The following is a 19,694-nucleotide window of genomic DNA, read 5'->3' on the forward strand; positions in this document are numbered from 1 at the left end:
CAACCGTCTATCCAGTGCCGTTAGACCTTCCTGAGCATCGGTATTCCGCCTCTTCTTTGGATCTGCACAAAAGCTTGGCCGATCAGCCACCCCTCCGTATAGGAGCGCGCCATTTCAACAGAGGCCAACAACGCGTGGGCTGTAATGGACTATTGGCGCGAATGCGCACACATGCGCGGATAGTGTTTTTTAATGCAAAATCATTACTAGTGCAGTTACGAGAAAAGCCGCCGCCGGCGTGCGTGCGTGCGTGCGTACGTGCGTACGCTGCACGCACACACGGTGACGTCATCAAGTGGCCGCATGACGCACACATCAAGCCGGGCATCGCCACTTCAGACAATCCTATGCATGTCGTTCTACTAAACGCGCCAATCGTCGACCTCCGTGTGTTTTTCAGACAATCGAGTTTTCCCGACATTCGTATCAAAATTGTGATTATGATGCAGCCGTTCGTCGTACAGCGTTTCGGGTGGTGTCATACGGGCGTGTGTATACGGGGGATGCGCGTAATGCCCTATGTCGTCCCTTGTGTGTTATAGCTTGGGCACCCCTATGGTAACATGTACGACGAAGTAGCCCCCTTTAAAGCCTTGCCAAAAAGCAATAAAAACACTCACTGCTTGAAATAAACTCAGTTCACAAACCGCAATCAAACGTCTTCGTCTTGCGTCCACGACATGATTTTCCATTCCCATACGTGAGCAGCCTTAAGTGTCCTGCTTATTTTAAAGTACGATTGATCTGGATATATACCTTACACTAAGGCTAACACACGAGCCAGTTGGTTGCTCATGTTATAAACGTGCGCGTGTAATCAGGGACACAATTTAAAACAGACTGAACGAGGCACACGAGCACAAAATCTCTTCGTCGTGCTATATTTGTTCTTTAACCTTATGACTTTCAGAAGTGCTAGAAAAGATACGTTTCGAACCTACTGGCCAACAATAGCCCAATTGGGTGCTTTAATCCTTTAACAGCCTAGATGCAGACGGCATAGGCTGCGACGATGTCGACATCCCGGAAAAGGAGCAGCACTGCGGTTGCATTGGCACACAGAGAAAGAGAGAGAGAGCGACTTTATTACAGGTCGAATTATGACCTCATATGTACTCTTCCGCGAAACCGACAAGTATTAGGAATCTTAGAATAGGGGGACTCTATCAATTTGGGGGGGGGGGGGGGGGGGGGGGCAGTGGAATAGCGGGGCGTCAGTTCTTATTCATGCCCTGGACAGTAACACGAGGGGCGTTATTGTTCTGAGCGTGAGTGTACTGGCGCCTTGCTAATCCCATATTTCCCTAATCGATAGGGTCCCCCTATTTTAAAACTCCCCATTAATTGGTCATCGTGAGCCGTCGAGGCCAGCCACGCCCGCCACGGGGAGGACGGTGGTTGGGGAACGGATGGCTTTGAGACAAGCGGAAAGGAGATGTTCCACGTTTGCGTAGGGGCGGGAGCAATTGGAACAACAGGGGTCGGAGTGAAAACGGTGCAGGAACAGTCTGGCCGGGGTGATTAGTGTATTAAGCTGAATGGCTGTCAGCATTGTGTGTGTGTGTGGGGGGGGGGGGGTGCGTGTGTGTGTGTGGGAGGGGGGGGGGGTGGTTGAGGTTATGGTTACAGTGAGTGTTTGTAGCCGTGTGTAATGTTGCTTCAGAGTGTTCTTGTAAAAGGACTCGTTCGCCATGGGCGAGAAAGGCACAGATGCGTATGCATCTCTACAAAAGAGCCACAGAAGAGCCCCAAAATCGATTTCTGCAAAGAACAAAAATTGAATGCACGTTTTAAGTCTTCAAGCCCCAAAGAATCGATTTTCACTGAGTACTGAAATAGGGTGCAGTCGTCCCCGGTACCCGTTTAAGAGATTTAGGTCTTTTAAATCTTCACTGTTTCGTACCTTGTTTCGACCCTTCGCTCGCGTATTCTAAGTGTTCGTTATGAACACACAACGAGTCCGAACTCAAATTTTATGAAAACCCGCTTCACAGCCGGATCGCGCCACGCTTCATCGGAGGTGACGTTTCTCAAGCGACATAATAGCTTTTTTTTTTTTTCTCGCTTTTCTTAACACTGTTCGTGCATAACGTTTTTCGTACTTGTAACTTTTTGGCTGTACTTTTCTGCGGTAGAAGAAGGCAAGAGTAAATCAAACCATGTCAAACCAGACACAGCTATTGACCACCGCGAGGCAGCGGCAGCTTCGGAGCGCAGTAAACGTCGCTTCTCGAGACACACATTTGGCACTGCAAGTGCTCCACGTCGGGGTTCGCGGCGAGGTCTGCGCGAAGCACTCCGCCGTCTCTTTCGCAAACAGCCTTTGTTGCCCCATCGTTGACGTCGGAAGAGGCAGTGGCTGACCGAAATACGCAGCTTACTGAAAAGCGTCGAAGACAGCTTGAACTCAAGTTCTTCACAAAAAATATATATATATATATGAAGCAGCACACAATGCGGCCGCGTGTTACGTTGACGGTTGCTTGTTCGACACTGCCGGGGTCGTCGTGTTGTTGTACTTAAGTGGGCGCTCGTCTTTGTGAACCCATATATCTTGCGTTCCATGCCTTGGGATGAGTTCTAGATCAGTGATTCGCTGGCGACATGGCTGATATTGTAGTGAGGAAAATCTTAGCGTGAAACCGTGCCGAAGTACACTTACCGCAGGCTGGAATTTGGCCTTTCAGTGCGGACGACAATAAACAAAAATTTTTGCGACCACTGCTCACGCTCGAAAGCGGCTCCGCAGATCAAGGTCTCTGAGAAGAATACTTGCATGACCTCCTACTATGACACATTAACTACGAGCGCATTTATTATTCCCCGTGCGATTCTCTCTCTCTCTCTCTCTTTCTTTCTTTCGTCCTTTCTTACTTTCCTTCTTTCTTTCTCTCTTTCTTTTTTTCTTCCTTTCTTCCTTTCTTTCTTTCTTTGTTTCTTTCTTTCGTTCTTTATTCCTTTCTTTCTCTCTTTCTCTCTTTCTTTAATTCTTTCTTTCTTTGTTTCTTTCTTTCTCTCTTCCTTTCTTTCTTTCTTTCTCTCTTCCTTTCTTTCTCTCTTTCTTTCTTTCCTTTATTGATGTCCATTTTATTGACGTCTATGGTTCCGCGCCGATTACGCGGTTCCTACCTTGTCTGCTCCTATTTCGCGCATGCTTTATACCATAATTACCCCTAACACGTCTCGCGCACGAAGAATTACGAAACCAAGCGAACCCGCGACCACTCAACTTTGCTAGTTCGCCATAGTATGTTCCGTCATATTCGACCAACGTGCGTTCTTTCACTTCGGGCCCTAACACTTCAGAGGGAGAGAGAATTACGAGCTCTGTCGATAGCATTGTGATCTGGCTGTCGCTCTTGTAACCGGCGTTTGACTCGCACATGCGGTGCAGCTCTGCGGTACTCTTGAAAGCGGCGCTCAGCACGGAGTCACCGCCGTTCCGCGCGGTCGCTTTCCTCGAGTCGACAGCTGACGACGCCGGGAAGAGATAGCTGCTCCGACCGACCAGCGTTCACACCGGGCGCCCTGCCAAGTAGGTTGACGCCACCTCTTGCGTCTTCAGCCAAGCACACCGTGCAGCAAGGCTGCGTGTGCGACCGACACCGGTCCCCTTCTCCTACGTCGGCCGCCACCCTCCTTCACTGCTGCGTGCAGTTTTAATGCACCGCGGTGTGCCTTATTTGTGTCCCTTCGCTTCAAAATCGCTCTTTCGCTGTTGACTCCACTCTTACACCGTCTGTGCCGCGCCAACGACTGCTTCAACAGCATCCCCTAAAAAGCGCCGTTACTGTCAACCCTGAAATACCCCAGGGTAAACCTTTCCGTCAACGTCGTTTAGAGTATTCGCATCTGCGTAACCTCGAAGCGTCGTCCGACGGTCCGGTTTTGTTTGTTTTTTTCGTGAGGTTTTGGAAAGTGTACACCCAATCAGAATTTAGCAGAGGGGGATCATTTTCTTTGGCTGATTCCGCCCCGATTACGTCGTAGAGGAGCAATGTGAGTCCCGAATTCCAGCTCTGCGAGACGGATATTTCCTGACATCCTCCAATGACGTCACACAGTGGCGTCGGTTGGAGTTTCACGAGCACAAAAAGACAGAGCGACATCAGCAGCAAGTGAAGACGGTGCTATAGCTTTACGCAACCCTGCTTCTAAATATATGTCTACGTACTGTATTGTCGTGCTTGTTCGCTCATGGTACAAGCGGGAGGAAACCGGACGAGGAACAGAATAACGCAGACGCGACAACGTCAGTCTTTATCGCGGTTTGTATACCCAGTGAGCAAGCTCTAGAAGCAAGCAAAGAAAAGAAAAAGGCGCCGGAGATTACTATTGTTGAGACGCAAAAGGCGCGCGGGTCACCCGCGTCCGCTGTTTTTGGTGCCACATGCCGGCAGGAGAACGTTCAGGGCACCCGCGTTTACGGCCTAACTATAGTTCACTGTAGCCTAACTGCTGCGCCTACCGCCACCACGACCTGATGGAGAATAAGCTAGCGTGGTAGACATGAGCTGCAACTTCCTGGCATGCACCCTGTCTTGTGATGTTCTCCAACCGAACCGTCCACCGAGCATTCCGAAGTGGCACTTGAGCTATAACTACAAGTTGGACTTCTCGCTTTTTTATTTTTATTATTCGGCGTACTTTTTTTGCTGTTCGTTTAATAACGGTCAGCAAGGCGGAAATTTGGGCGAGTTGGTAAGTATTCATGGTTTTGCTCACAGCGCAACAAGAACGGGACAAGAGATGAAAGAGTGACCGCGCTTGTTTGGGACACTCTTTCGTCTTTCCCGTTCTTGTTGCGCTGTGAACAGAATAAAAAATCTCGTAACGGAATTTGCGCTTTTTTTCGGCGAATATTATTTAGTGAAGGAGGACGAATTATCGCTTTTTTTTTTTCATGATATATGCGGCACTTTTCCGCACTGAAAACTCATATACAGTTCACCTTGGGTGGTCTATTAGCAATAGTAATTTATATACAAATAATTAACCCACAAATACTCGTGTTTAGAGTAGCGACCGCCGAAAAAAAAAGGTAATAACGTGAAGTTCCGCGATGGAGCCTTAACATAAAAACGCAAAATGCAAGTTTATTCCTGAAAGCTGGATTGCTCAAGATCCCAAATAAATGAAAAAATAACACAAGCAAAAGCAACAAGGGAGCAACATACATATACACTTCCTCACTCTCAGCAAGTGTAACCAGGTCTTCTTATATATATTTTATTTATTTATTTATTCCATATAATGACGACCTTGTACGGGTCGCAGGCAGAATGGGTAGAGTGATAACAAAAAAAAAATCAACAAAGTTAATTAAGTATCGGAGTATCAAAGCGCGGCGAAATTCAATAAACAGTCGTTCCAATCTTACAGTGCGTGGACAAAATGGAAATTTGAAAAATGTGTTCGTGCAAAATACGCCCTCAGAGAATGCGGGTGGCGGGTGTGCCTCGACCGCACACCTCGGGTATATCTCCTTAATGTGGTAATATATCTTTATGGGGTTGTGACAAATTCACATGAACTTGTTGCTTCCCCGGCACTGCTATCTCCTTCAGTCACGGAACGAACTGTGAGAGCAGCAAAGGCTTCGCAAGAACAAGGTTTCCGATTTGAAATGAATTAAAAATGACCACGCTCGAAATCCATGTGGAACCAGTGTGCCTCCGATTACGTAGTCCGCATGATGACGGCAACGGCGGAAGTGCCGAAGAACCGTAGCGCAAGCCACAACTCAGCACTTTTTCGTCCCGCTTTTTGCTAGCTTAGAGTTGACAATGGCTCGCTACGGTTACAAACACTGCCGGTCTCCGTACTATGTGTCATGCGTATGCTCCTTGACCAAGCAAAGGCCCTGACAAGGTCATGACAGTGGGCGAGCACTAGGTAAACAAAACTTGGCGAGGTAGCGGAGAGACTCGGTATGAACCTGTCGTGTCTTTAAATTGGCAAAGCGATGATTCGAAAATCGAACGATGCCGTGGTCTCATCGTGCCCCTGCCTTCCGTAGTAGCTCCACAGCTTGCAAGCCGTGGAGCCCATAAGAAGGATGGTGGAATTTTCAGTTTAATAGAGAATTTGAAGAAAAGAATTCGACATATGGTCATTGTTTTTTTTTTCTATTTAAACCGTAAACATTAACCTATAGTTATCACGCCTCTGGAGATAAAGGCCATGTTAAATTTTGAGTCCACTTTATTTACTTCGACACCCTTTTTGGCGGGATTACATTATGATGTGAATTTAACGTAAAAAGTAAAAATTTTAACAAATAACACGGTTGCTAATAGAGATCCTTGAAGAGCTATCAACCCTGACGTCACTGACGGCGCGTGTTAAGGCGGGAAGGCCGAACTAGTAAGGCGGGAAAATAATCGCTGCAAAACAGAATCCTTTTGTGTTAGTTTTTATGCAGAAATGCTCCAGCCTGTCCTGGATCCTAGAGGCTTCAAATAAACACCATCTGTCTACCCGCGGTCCTTTTATTTGTTTCTGAAGGGTTTTTTTGTACTCACTTGCCCTTTTACGCCGAGAACTGTCCCTGAGACCCCACCCCAAGTGGTTGTGTAGATACAGTGCCTAGAATATACTGGACAAAACAGTGTAACTGAAGCCTGCTGTAGTAGTCGTGAAAACCCGCTTACCAGGGTAAGCCAAACGAAGAGCCAAGCCAAGAGAGCGAAAAAAAGAACAAAGAGAAGAAGAGGAAATAAACGAACAAGACAAAAGCCAAGACTACAGAGGGAAGAAGCAGACAAGAGAAAAAGAAGATAGGAATGAGAAGAGAAAACGAGAAGAAGACAAGCTAAGCCAAGCCAAGACAGAGAAAAGAAAATCGAGAAGAGAAGAAGAACGGGACGAGAGAAAGCAAGCAGAGAAAGAGGAAATCAAGAAGGCAAGAAGAACACTCCAAACACGAATACGCCTATATGGAAGAAAAAGGTAGTAAGGTGCCCTCTAGCGCACACTCTTTTATAAAAGGGAGTGCACTATAGAGGGCAGATTACTTCCTCTTCACTCCATTTTCTTTAGAGTTAAGGAAAGTGCAGGGACATGATGGCTGTCGCCGAATTTTCTTTTAAATGGGCCGCAGCCTAGTTTAGCCGGCCTTTTTTTTCTCTCTTCCTAGTCCAAAAAAAAAAAACCGACAGATTTCTGCCAAAAAAAAAACGACAAATTGCATTATTGTATTTTTCTGCAGCTCTATCACGACGACAAATGATAGCACAGTACTACCGAAAATTCTGTTGTTACTACAAGTTCACAGTCAAAAATGCTACAAAAATTCTTCTGCGACTACAGAAAATTTTCAGTTGTTTTTTTCGACTGTAACTTGGGAGGGAGGTGGCTCGAAGAGTGTCGCGCAGCCAACTGAAAGTCGCCTCATCAATTTTTGGGGAAGAACACAGCGCACTCCCAAGACACGGACGAAGAAAGAAAAGACGATACAGCGCTGACTTCAACTGATTATCTTATTGTGGAGCAACATATAGCGTCTTTCCCCAAAGATGAACTACCAACTAGCCCGCTCTTCCACCCTTGCACGCCTCATCAAGCTTGAGCGAGCCTATTGGACAGCTCATGATGAAGTTAGCGCCAAAAACGAGGACCATAGTAGGAGAGTAGACACAGCACGAGCGCTCGTGTTGTGTCTTCTCTCCTACTTTGGTCCTCGTTTTTGGCGCTAACTTCATCATAAATTAGATTCAACTCGCCCAACTTTCCACCTTACTACTATTGGGCAGGCTTACTATTGCCATAGCAGAGAGTCTGTTTAAAGCCGCTTTGCCAGTGTGAATGCCTTCGCCTTAATGCTGCCCCAGTGCCTCCGTCAGGAGCGCCACGGACGTTCACGTGGGCGCTCCAAGCCGCTCGGTACCATCCGCCGATGGCCTTCAGGATTTCGCGCGCAGGATTTCGCGCCCTTACGACGCAGTGCCTAATCGTCGCACGCCCGCCGCTGCCGGTTCGCGGAGCTTCACCAATGAGCGTAGCCGTGTTCTACAAGACGGCCCGTTTCTGTAGGTACGGGCATGCACGTTAGAGCCCGTATACCTGTTCTTCGATCGAGTCATTAGCGCCGGGACATCGGCGCGAGGCTGGCAGGTGTTCCCTGCAGCACTATAGTCTCGCAGTGGGTTCCGCGGGCCGTTCACAAGAATGCCTTAAGTACTTCCCCGGGAACGACGTTCTTGGTGCTCAGCAATCGCATCCCGGGCCTGAATAGATCGGAGCGGAAGGGAACGCTTTTAACGAACCTTGTTTTAAGCGCCAGCCGGTACGCGGGAAAGTTGTTCTACGAAACGGCGCCTTCCCGCGAAATTATCCGCAGAAAATGACGTCGCTCATCACGTGATCTATCACGTTGCCAGAGAATAAGAAGAAAAGAGCGTTCAACCTCATTTCGGACTCGTGGGCGGAAGTGAAGCAGTCATGTTCCATTCGCGGAATTTGTCCTTTTCATGCCCAATATTCTCGAGAAAAAATTTTACATGTTCGAACATTGTAAGATGCTGTGATAGAAATATTTATCTAGCAAAATCTTTCTTTTAAAGTGTTTCCATCGATCGCATCCAACAGTTAAGGCTACCATGGAAAATCAATGGGGAACGCTTTTGACGGTAGCAAAAATGTTAATGGCAAAAAAATGCGAGACTGCCGTCAGTTGATCTGCGGATATATTAATTAATTGTTATAGTGAAATCCTACATATTGCATGAAAAAATTGCGTTCATCAACGGTTTTCCACTCAAAAATACTTCCTGACCAGAATTTCTGGGTATGTCAGGGAATTTTCGATCGAAAATTGGGTCTAAAGGAGTATCTTAGGACTCTTCAGCAAATAAGAGCGATACGAGGGAGAATGACTGGGCTAAAAATGTTACGTAATGGCTAGACAAACTATAGTGGCGGAAAAGTATTGCGTCACTGACGTTGCGGGCGTTCGGGTTGTGTCCTGAACTTTAGACAGTGAAAGGAAAACGGTTTTATATCGTGTCTTACGCTCTCTTATGTGTCCCGTCTTACGCTCCTCCATCGCTGGGCGCAAATGCAACGCTGTCTCCGATGGCGCGTTTCTCGCGGCGCCAATGCGTTAGCAATACTCGTACGCGATGTGCTGTATCCGCAGCCACTTTAATTGCATGTTGGCTGCTCAGTTTTATTGCGAAAGCAATACTACGCTAGGTTTTGAGCCGTCAGCGTGGTCCCGGCGGTAACCACGTTTGACCTTTAGACGGCCCCCATAGTGACTTCACACCGAGCGGAGGAAAAACTGGAGACCAGCTCGGCTCGTCGGCGTGGTCCCAGGGTAACCACAGCGCGCCGCGCATATGCTGCGCGCCGCAGCCGCGAGGAGGCGCTCGCTCTGGTGACGTCATATCAGCTGCGAAAAAAAGGGCCCCCAGCTCGGCTCGTCGGCGCGGTCCCAGGGTACCCAGGGTAACCACGGCGCGCCGCGCACCTGCTGCGCGTCGCATCCGCGAGGAGGCGCTCGCTGTGGTGACGTCACACCAAGCGGAGAGAAAACTGGGGACCAGCTCGGCTCGTCGGCGCGGTCCCAGGGTAACCACGCCGCGCCGCGCACCTGTGCTGCGCGCCGCAGCCGCGAGGAGGCGCTCGCTGTGGTGACGTCACACCAAGCGGAGAGAAAACTGGAGACCAGCTCGGCTCGTCGCCGCAGTCCCAGGGTAGAGTGTACTATTCTAGTACACTCTACCCAGGGTAACCACGCCGCTGCTGCTCTCTCTCACTCCTTCCCGTCCTCTCTCTGAGAGAAGATTACGTGTGGATGTGTATAAATAAGGTGTTTCGACCAAGGCCTCGTTTGCTGTCGCAACCTACCGGGCTTAACCAAGCTAAGCATCTGCCAATTTTTTCTTGGGCGACCCATACGACTTTCGAAAGTCGGTTTCATTTTAACACGACAGCTTTAAATGTCCCGTTCGGTGAAAAACACGGCGTTAGCGTCATTGTAACTAGAAAATATTGATTTGTCGAGAGGTTAGTGGCGTAGAAATGTAGTTTTGGTGCAAAGAAAGAAAGTAGTTAAAAAATATCGAACCGCTGTCCTTTGGGTCGGGAGCCGGGAACGCTACCTCTACACCACTGAAGAACTTTCGTTCAATGGGATAAATGGAGGCGATGTACGTGAAAACCGGACCGCTAAGTAGGCGAATTGCATTAAAGGAACACTTAGTAAGTGCGTAACTAATTAGCGTCAACAACAGACACGTAGCCAGGCATTATTTTCTGGAGGGGCCCAAGGTAATTTCTTATAGCTGGCGGTGGTGGAGGGGGTATGGTAGCAGCTGTCTGGGTGGCTGAGCAGTGCCAAGAGACCTGGGGGGGGGGGGGGGGGGGGGGTGGATACGTGCCTGGTCAGCTGTTAATATGAAATAGGATGTGTAATAAACAGTGTGTGATGGCAGCAGGCATGTCGATATCTCCGTAAGGGCGAAATAAATTGCACAATGTCACTTATGAAATACGAGTTCATCCTAGTCTGCTTGTTTCGCTTGTTTCCATTAAGAGCATTCTTATTTAACGAGGTTTAAACTACATTCTAAACAACTTTTTCTTTTAACTCACGTGGGGATAGCGGCCATCTTTCTCATATGTCGCTCTTAGCTGAAACACGTGACAGAGCGCGGAAAAGTAAAACTCAAACACTCGCATCAAGTAGTGTTCGGCGAATTCCTGTGCTTTACCCTGTAATAATCACCTATTTGGCAGAAACGTGGAAGCTGACGAAAAAGGTTCAGTTTAAGTTAAGGACAACACAGCGAGCTATGGAAGGGAAAATTCTATGTGTGTAATGTTAAGAGACCGGAAGCTGGCAGAGTGTCTGAGGGAACAAACGCGCGATAATGACGTCCTAGTCGAAATCCAGAGGATGAAATGGGCTTGGACAGGCATTTAATGCGAAGGTGAGATACCGCTGGTCCTTAAGGGTAACGGAGTGGATTCCAAGAGAAGGTAAACGTAGCAGGGGGCGGCAGAAAGTTAGGTTGGCAGATGAGATTAAGAAATTTGCAGGAATACAGTGGCCGCAACTGGCAAAAGACGGGGTTAATTGGAGAGAGATGGGTGAAGCGTTTGGCCCGCAGTGGGCTAGTCACGCTGATGATGGTGATGATAAGCGTGTAATAATCCCGTCAGCAAAAACAGAGAGATAAAGGGGAAGAAAGGAGGCATGGATTAACCAAAAGGGTGTTTTGGTGGGCTACCCCGCACTGGGGAAGAGAGATTGAGAAGGGAAGGAGAGAAGGGGCGAGGTGCACACTCACAATTGGCCCTCAAGCCACTCGTTATCAGGAAGCTAAACAGTGCCTTGTAGGCCTTGAGGGCAGTCGACTGCTGTGACCACGGCCCCAGGATCTTCCTTTGTTAAAGGGCGAGGATCGAGGTGGTCCAGAGCACAACGCAGTGTACGTCATTCGGTCGTCAAAGCAGGTCACTCACTCAGGAGATGCGCAATTGTCTCTTCGCAGCCATATCTTTCACAAGCAGGGCTGTCGGCCACCCCAATTCGGAACGTGTATTCCTTTGTAAGTGCAGCACCGATCCATAGACGGAACAGTAATGTTGCTTCACGACGCGGTATGTTATGGGGAAGACGGAGGCGCAGTCTAGGGTCCAATGCCATGAGGCGACGGTTGAAAAACTGGCCAGTGTTCCACATAGAAAATGTTAGCTCCAGCGCCAATCTGCCTAGCTCACACGCTGTGTCAACTCTTAATGTATGTGAATACAGACAAAGTCTGTCACTGTGGGCAGATCGGGAAGCGTCGTCGGCGTGGTTAATAACAAAGGGGGGGGGGGGGGGAATTGAAGCATTTTCCAAACAATAAAACTGCCCTAAATAGGAATTTTGGGGGTTAAGTAAGAGATTTTTCTGTTTCGGAGTGGAATATCGCTGGAGCGGGGGACATAGCGCGGTGTTTGACGTGCATCTGCTCTTAACCTTCTGCTTCACCTGAATACATTTAAGCACCGGTGAGCTCGCGCCAGAGGGCTGCGGCGCACTGCTGCATACTGTGTCGTCTGCGTGGCTTTTATGCTAAAAGCCCATGTATTCTATCGATGTTCCGGGCGTAGAGGACGTCCTATCAGCAAAACGCACTTTTCCCGACATTCACTCAAAGTCGTACATGCTTCACCTGTGTCTCATGCGTCGTGATATTGCGTTATCGAATCCTATTATGTCGGCTGAAACCTCAGTTAGCTTATATTAAAGTTGTTGTAAATATTTCCCTCTCATTTGGGAGGATCAGTTCTGGTACATGGATAACAGAAACAGTGGCTTATTTTGCTGCCGATCACATTTGCATACGCCCTTGTGAGTGATATTTTATGTACCCTGCCCTGACGTGTTTGCGCGTGGCAAACAAGACACAGCATACGAGTGTGTCGCGGAGGAAGACCTCCCCACGTGACCAGACGCAGATATGAGAGAGGTTGCGGTCGCTGACGATCACGTGACCTGTGCGCATAACCGGAAGCGTGGGAGGAGTTCTCCGAGGGGCGCATGTTTTCCCTGGTAGAGGAGAACGTGCTCGAATCGCGCTGAATCGAAGGAAGATTGCGTCGCACACGTTTAAATGAAAAGCGAGAAAGAAGTCTGCTCTCGGGCACGTCGAAGGCATTTCAAAGGCTCTCAAAAGCGAGGACAATGCAGCCGGAGAAAAATTCCTTGCTGTATCAGGCAGAGCTCTTAGATCGTGCCAGTTGCGAAGCTCCGTTTCACAAATGACTAGTCCCAATAGCCTCTTTCCGGGTGCTTCGGCGGCAAATAAAAGCTCTTGCCGTATGTGGCTATTCGCTTCTGTGAAGAGTTTCTTTGCTTCTCTTACGTCTTAATTTGTCTGTCGGCCTGGTATATCTATGGATTTTTGTTAATGCATACGGTTTACTGATTTTGTTGCCAGGAGGTTGCGAAGTTTGCAACTCGAAATTGTTTACGTTTTTCACCGCGAGTGGCGCGCCAATCCGTAAACACACGAATTTTACCCATCTCGGGCCGCCGATTTTTGATACATGAATCCTTACGATACTGATCCAAGCATACCTACTGTCCCTTCCTAATAAATGTTTTCATCGCCACTACCAGAAGTTTCGCTACTGCGCATGTCAAAGAGGTCTACGCATCGGAGGCATTCTGAAGGTAGTGCCGAGGCAGGGAAGATTTGATGTCGAAAAGATATGGACTGTTTCTTTTCGTTTCTAGCTCGAACTAGAGGGCAGAAGCCGCAGTACATTTTCAAGATTTTTTTTCTCTCAAAAGGGTGAGACCTCTGAAACGGGAGTCCATCATGGACAACTTCTCAGCAAAACTTTGCTGTAATAAGTGGCCAATGCCGTGAGGCGCCTTCCTCAGAGCTGTTCACCTCGAATGAGAAGTCCTATTTTTCGGACGTGAGCTTCGAATGGCCCTGTGAAGCAGTGGCACACGGCAGTAAAACGGCGCTTCCGCGACTCACACCAGCTTTGTGAGAACCACGATTTTTCGGGTTAACTTCGTAAACTCTACGGCGGCTGCCACTCTCACCTTTCAGGTGAAGCCAGCGCGAAAGGTTTTTTCACTTTCCGGAGGATAATGTCGCCTACGTTAGTTCCTTCCCTCTTGCAGCATGGTCGCTGCGTTGCTTTGCGCAAGTTGTTTACGTGGGGTTTCGTCGAAACAACTTGAAACGGGGGAAACGGAAGCTCTAAAACCGGCCTTTCGTGTGGACACAACAAGTCTGCCCTTAGCGACCAAGTGGAATGGTCTCTTAGGTCGACAGGCTGCAAAAAAGAATCGTCTTGACATTTCAATCTACCACCGAGCCAAAGCCTCCTAGCCGAGCACTCTGGCCTCTGTCAGAAAGCGGCTGTCGCTTCGACCAATCTCTGAAGTTTTTATTTTTGTTTCACAGAGCTTCCTTTTAACCCATTTTCGACGGATGCGCCGTTCGCGACGTTCCAATACAGTTTACAAGCGAACACGCAAACCAACACACGAAAGAATGGTCAGACGCAGTTGCGAGTCCACAGTGGTCATTACACTCCCCTGACAGAGTGTACACAATTACAGCGGACTAACCTCTGCGCAGTATAGCGCTCCTTGCGACGTTCGTTTGGGGAACTGCGTCGGCTGTGAGCGTCTTGCGCGAGCAATTCCAGAGCAGGTCTGGCGAGAGCGAAGTCACTTTTTTCGAAAGCGCTTCACTCAGCGTCCGACGCGAGTCAGCGCGTTCCGGTCGGCCGCGTAGCTCCGTGAATGTGCCGAGCTAGGAGGAACCCCTTCGAGAGCCCTGGGCCACACTGCGCCCGCATTTCGCGTGGCCGTGTTCAGCGTTCCGGCTGTCTGGCCCTTTTTGCCAGCACTGTCGTGGCGAACACCCTTCGCAGCGGCCATGCTTTCAGGCGTCCGCGGCACAGCCGTATAGCTCTTACCTCCGGGGGACACTGCTTTCAAGCTCCCATTATGCCGGAGCACTTCGTGACACGTATTATAACGCTGCCATTGCGTGCTGCCGACTCCCTACACACAAAGTGCTGCAGCCAAGTAGCGACGCGGAGTGCAATGGGCCAAGCGACGCACGAAGACGGCTGGTCACGGCCAGCGAAACTTAACGCTACTCCGCTCGAGGAAGAAAAAAGCCGCGTTTGAAGGCCTTTGTCTGCACGCCATCACCGGCAGGGGCACGAAAGATGTGTGCGACGGCATCGAAAGTGAACGTTGCTTTGGTTATTCTAAGCCCGTGCGCTGGACGCGCTTTTAAGCGGCGACATTTTGAGTGCGCTTACTCGTCCACGCGCTACGCGAAACCCCCGGTCACTTTTCCAGCCTTTTCGCTTGAAATAACACGAGTAGCTGCGCTTACACCATCGAGCAGATAAATTACGGTGGCCCGGCTCCGAAAGTAAATATTGTTGAGTCCGAGCGCCGAGTCTTTTCAGAGCTTGTCGCCGTGCAACTGACGCGCAAGCGTCAGTTTTAAGGCGAAAGCCTTCAATGCCTCATCGTTGTCGACAGAAGCAACAGAAGGTTGTCAGCAGAGGTGTCACGCTTTTCGGTTGGTCGAAATTGTTATGACGTCAGAGTGCGTAGATTGGAAGTAATGAGGTCACCCACGGATGCCTGACGCCCCCTTTTGGAGCAGACGACAACTAATAATGTAGTTGTCGTCCGATCCGACAGGGGGCGTAAGGTGTCCGTGGGTGACCGCACTACATACCTCATTACTGCGAACAGAGCCATCATGCATACAACCGAACTCATCGAAGCAGATAGAGAGTCGTGCTAAAGGAGCAGTCAAAGTCGGCAGTCACAGTGTGTATTTGTAATGTGTAGTCAACAAGTGCAGTCAAATAAAGCACTTGTACAGCACAAACAGTCTCGCAGTGTATGCGAAACAGTGCGCCAGGAAATGCTTTCGCCTTGCAGCACTCTTGAGAGCCAAAGTGCCCCCTGTTTTTTTTTTTGCATTATTCGTTTATTGCTTTACAAGATGATCAGAATGGCACGAGCCATCTTGGGATGAAGGACCACTGTCTCCGTTTAAAGTACTTTTCCACGGGTCTGTGCAGAAATGTGGTCTTGCGTGGAGTATTTTCTGAGTGCCTTCTAGCTTAAGCAGCCTTTCTGAGATGGATGAGCATGTCGTTTTTCTTTTTCATAAATCTATGAGCATGCTCGACAAACATAGCGATGGCTAAGCTTGTCGTCTGACACGAATAATCCAGAGAGTAACTTGGAGCGGCAGTCGTTCTTCGCACAGAAAGTGGGAGTAATAACGAAATGGAGACGGTTAGGCACGAATACAAAGTGCGCAAGATGGGATAATGGTTATGATCCATGTCAAATATCCATTTATATTCTTCCTGACAAACAATTTCTATACAGAGCTAAAGCTAACTGCAGTGATTTCAATTTTCGCCCTATCTAAATTTTGAGCACATCTTCAGCGTTAGTGAGCGCATAATATTCAAGCGGCAAATACGTTTTTATATTTATTAACAGTATTAGAACCGCAGCAGTTATTTTTTCGAAAAAATAAACCTCTTTACTTATCGCTTCAGATGTTAAGCAGACATTTAATTATATTAATTGACAAACATTTGATATAACTGGAACATTTCTTAAGAGCATAAAAACATCCTGCTCTTAAAAACATGCAATACTGCTCAGAAAAGTCACTTATAGTGCTAGAAAACTTAGAAAGCTATCTCTTTCACTAAAACCATATGTATTTGGAATAAGCCGGTCGCGCTGATTTTTTTTTTCTAGCCTGTCTGTTACGCTTTGAGTGAGTTAGTAAATTTTTTATATAAGATCACTCAGCATGCATCGGTTATATACCTCTCTCTCCGGATATATGACCAAGCTGCTGTGAGCCAAATGCACTGTTTCCCATTATTAATTCCCGTCAAATCCCCCCCCCCCCCCCCCCCGCATAGTGCGGGGGAAAAGCTACTTTCAGTAACACAATACCGAGTTTTACAATAGAGGCACCTTATCCTTTAGGGCAATGGAGCCCCCGTGTTCTAAAACCGTATTGTCGGTCTCGTTTTATTTGGCATTTGCAAATGGTTCAAATTATGGTGAAAGTATTATATTAACTCTTAGGCCTATCGTTGGGCTTTATCTGTTTTGGTCGTCAGCCATTCTCGGTATTTCATCCCCACTGGCACGACACGGTAAAAGATAGTTCCAGTCATTACCTGAACGCATTATCAGCGGGATTATTTCGCCCACCATTTCTGGCGTCACAAATGTTACCCTTCGACTTCATTTATCCTCCTGAATAAATACACACAAATAAATCAAAGAAACGGAGCTGCGCCTTTAATGCATTCATTTGTCGTATAGTCATATAGCAAGCGCTAACACTGAGCACTTCAACTGCAGCAAATTTCAGAAACACGGAAAACGTGATATTATGCGTCATTCGCAAAGAAAGCGCATTCAAGGAACGACAGAAAACAGATACAGTCTTTCAGTAATGAGAGGAAGTCTGAAAGCGTTTACCGCCTTAGTAACTTAGTAACCGCGTTGCCCGCTCATGAACAGTAGCGATGGCGCACTTTGCAGCGAATTCTGCATGTTCATTAAACGCTAGGAATGCAGAAGTTCTTTACATGAATTCAAGTCTAATGCAATGTGCTAAAAGAATACTTGCGCTGCAGCTAATGATTGCTTTGCTTTTACATGCGTCGATCCTTATCAATAAATATAAGTTCGCCTTGTTTGAAACTTGTTGGAAACCAGTGGCGCCCCCAGGCGCCCTCTAACAGAGACCTCAGCCGAATTTTAGCGCCACCACTACACTGGCGAGCGCAACTCGATGCGAAAACACCGTGTGGCCTTCCCTACCGGCCCTCAGGCGGCGCCACTGAGGAAGGTTTGGGACCAGATCGAAGTCTGCGTCGGGATGGACAACAATCACTCGTGCCGCCAGACCCGGTGCTGCAACGAGCCTTTCCCTTAAGCCTGCCCAGAGCGGGCCAGTCGTACTCTCCCCACCGCTTTCGAAATTCGGCGGCAGGTTGGGATGATGGGCCAGAAGTCTGCGGGGAAGAGGGCTTAACGGAGGCGAGAGATCGGGTTTGGCGGCTCGTTACCGTGGCAACCAGTGTCCCGCGAGAACGGGAGAAAGAGCGAGCGGGGTGGAAAAGGGGAGAAGAAACTTTCGGGAATCAACGCCCACCCCCGCTGTGCGCGTGGCGACCGTTTCCCGCGTGGGGGGGTTTGGCGCATGCGCGTCGCGGCGCTCGTTCGACGCGGGAAGGAAGTCCTCCCCTTTTTTTCGCTCCCGCTTCTTCCCGCGGCGGCCGTTCCGTCCGAGGGTCGGCGGCGCAAGACCGGGGAGCAGCCCTGCCGTCCATGCTGAGCGCCATGAGCCGGCTTCGGCCGGGCTCGCCCAGCTCGTCGGGCCAGTCGTCGCCCGAGCCGCCGGCACCGCCGGCCACCGGGCGCCACAAGCAGCTCATCCGGCGCGTCCTGCAGACGGGGCCCCTGCGCGGATCGGCCAAGAAGAGCGCGGCGGCGGCGGCCGCCAACGCCTCCGCGTCGGCGGTCAAGCACTCGGGATCACAGAAGGACATCGTGAGTGCCACTGTACTCGCTCCTCGCGCCGCGGAGGCGACAGTCGCGCTCGGCTGCGGCGTGGGCGGTCGGCGCTGCGCTCCGGGTCGGGAGTGGTGCGGGCCGGGAGGGAATTCGGGAAGAGTCCAGTCCCTCAAGAGGACTGGGGATACTTCTTCTTGCTGGGCGGAGAAAGGTTACGGTACGGGAGCGCGTAAACGGGGTTTTCCTTTTCAGAATGGTGCGCGCTGTCGAAAACGGCTCCCGATTCGTCTTGAGCGCTTTCTTATGTACTGAGCACTCTGTCCTAGTGGAGTGCATCAAGAGGGGCATGGTTCAGACTGGTGACAGCAACGAGAGGACACCTCGCATGGCTCCGAGGCACGTTTGGGTACTATTAACGGCCGCAACGTCGCAGTAGGACTGATCCGCTGCGCACTTCCTGCTTTGGACGTCCTGCTGCTGGGGAACGAACCTTTGTGCTTGACCATAAAAAACAGTCAGAAGATAAGTTCCTCGTCTATAACCAGTGTGGAGCGTAGGATGTAAAACTACTTCTAATTTCTAGGTGGAAACTTTCCTGCAAGGGATGCACCATACGAGGAGCGTTCCTCGTGGTTCACACGAACCGTGCTGGAAGTGGTAGCAATATTTATTGCACCCCGGGCCTTCGTTGAGCCTAGCTTTGCGCGAGCAGAGTTACGAAATGAGAATGACTATATGTAGCGAGTTGGAACTTTATGAAATCACTTGAGGATACATGGCTGCAACTTTTCCAAACCAGTATTTCAGACGTTACATAATAGAATTAACCGAATGGAATTACAATTACTTCATCTGAAATGTAACTGATTTCGCTGTTCAGTTACAGCCCCCTCAAAGCAGCTGAGCAATTATAAAGAGTAATCGATTACTACTGCGTTAATTTCCTGCCCGCTTTCATTTGCATAAGATAAATATGCACGAACGAGAATGAGCTGTTACGGCTTACTGGAGCTATTGCCTGTTGCTATTCATACGCTGTTAATTTTCTCCGGCAGTTGTATTTCTCAATTCTCATCGGTATTTTCCCCACGTTTGATAGTGAAAGCACTAGCATCGACATTGAAGACTCTCCCGGTGCGCGCGCTGGAGGGTTCGGCGAAGTTGTAACATACGAAGACCTTGAGCACCAGCTGTTAGTTATGCGAAACGTCTTTCTGCTTTGCTCGCACACTCAGGGGACAAAGCTCAAGCTCATTAAACGTGAAGTTCTGTTGCATTATAGTGAAAAAAATGCAAACTGCGGAACCCGGTGCTAATCAAATGCAGGCTGTTCGGGCATTCATTACCGGACATCCTTCCGCTTGGGCTTTTCCGCAGCACGGCTATGAATATTCCGCGCTAGCGCTAGTGCTTCCCACAAAGTTCAGGCTCTCGAAGTTACGCCGGATGTCACTTGTTTTTCGAATAGGAAGTAACCGATTACAAGTATTGGATTGCCGACAAAACTGATTGGAATGTCGAGAACGTTAACCCTTGCAAAAAGTAATGCATGTACTAAAAAATTCGAATACAGTGTAATTTATAACAAGTAATCAAGTTTTTGTAACGCATTACCTTCAACTCTGATCCA

General features: G+C 48.9%; 1 protein-coding gene across 24 annotated transcripts in view; it reads left to right on the forward strand.

Moving 5' to 3' along the window:
• The window catches only part of LOC149344356 (coiled-coil domain-containing protein AGAP005037), a 443,868-nt gene that overhangs the window by 265,246 nt on the left and 158,928 nt on the right, over positions 1-19,694 (forward strand). For 18 of the 24 annotated variants that reach the window (XM_089546260.1, XM_089546261.1, XM_089546262.1 and 15 more), the window contains exon 1: positions 17,779-18,100. The exons of 3 other annotated variants lie outside the window; for them this stretch is intronic. In XM_089546260.1, coding sequence (XP_089402386.1) covers positions 17,879-18,100 — 222 coding nt within the window. In that variant the 5' untranslated portion in view covers positions 17,779-17,878. Of the gene's footprint in view, positions 1-17,777; positions 18,101-19,694 lie in introns of those variants that run through there. 3 more of the 24 variants (XM_089546263.1, XM_089546264.1, XM_089546270.1) reach the window with 2 other exon arrangements.

This window comes from Amblyomma mixtum, chromosome 5 (genome assembly GCF_055824585.1).
Source record: "Amblyomma mixtum isolate Tamu chromosome 5, ASM5582458v1, whole genome shotgun sequence".
NCBI lineage: Eukaryota > Metazoa > Arthropoda > Arachnida > Ixodida > Ixodidae > Amblyomma > Amblyomma mixtum.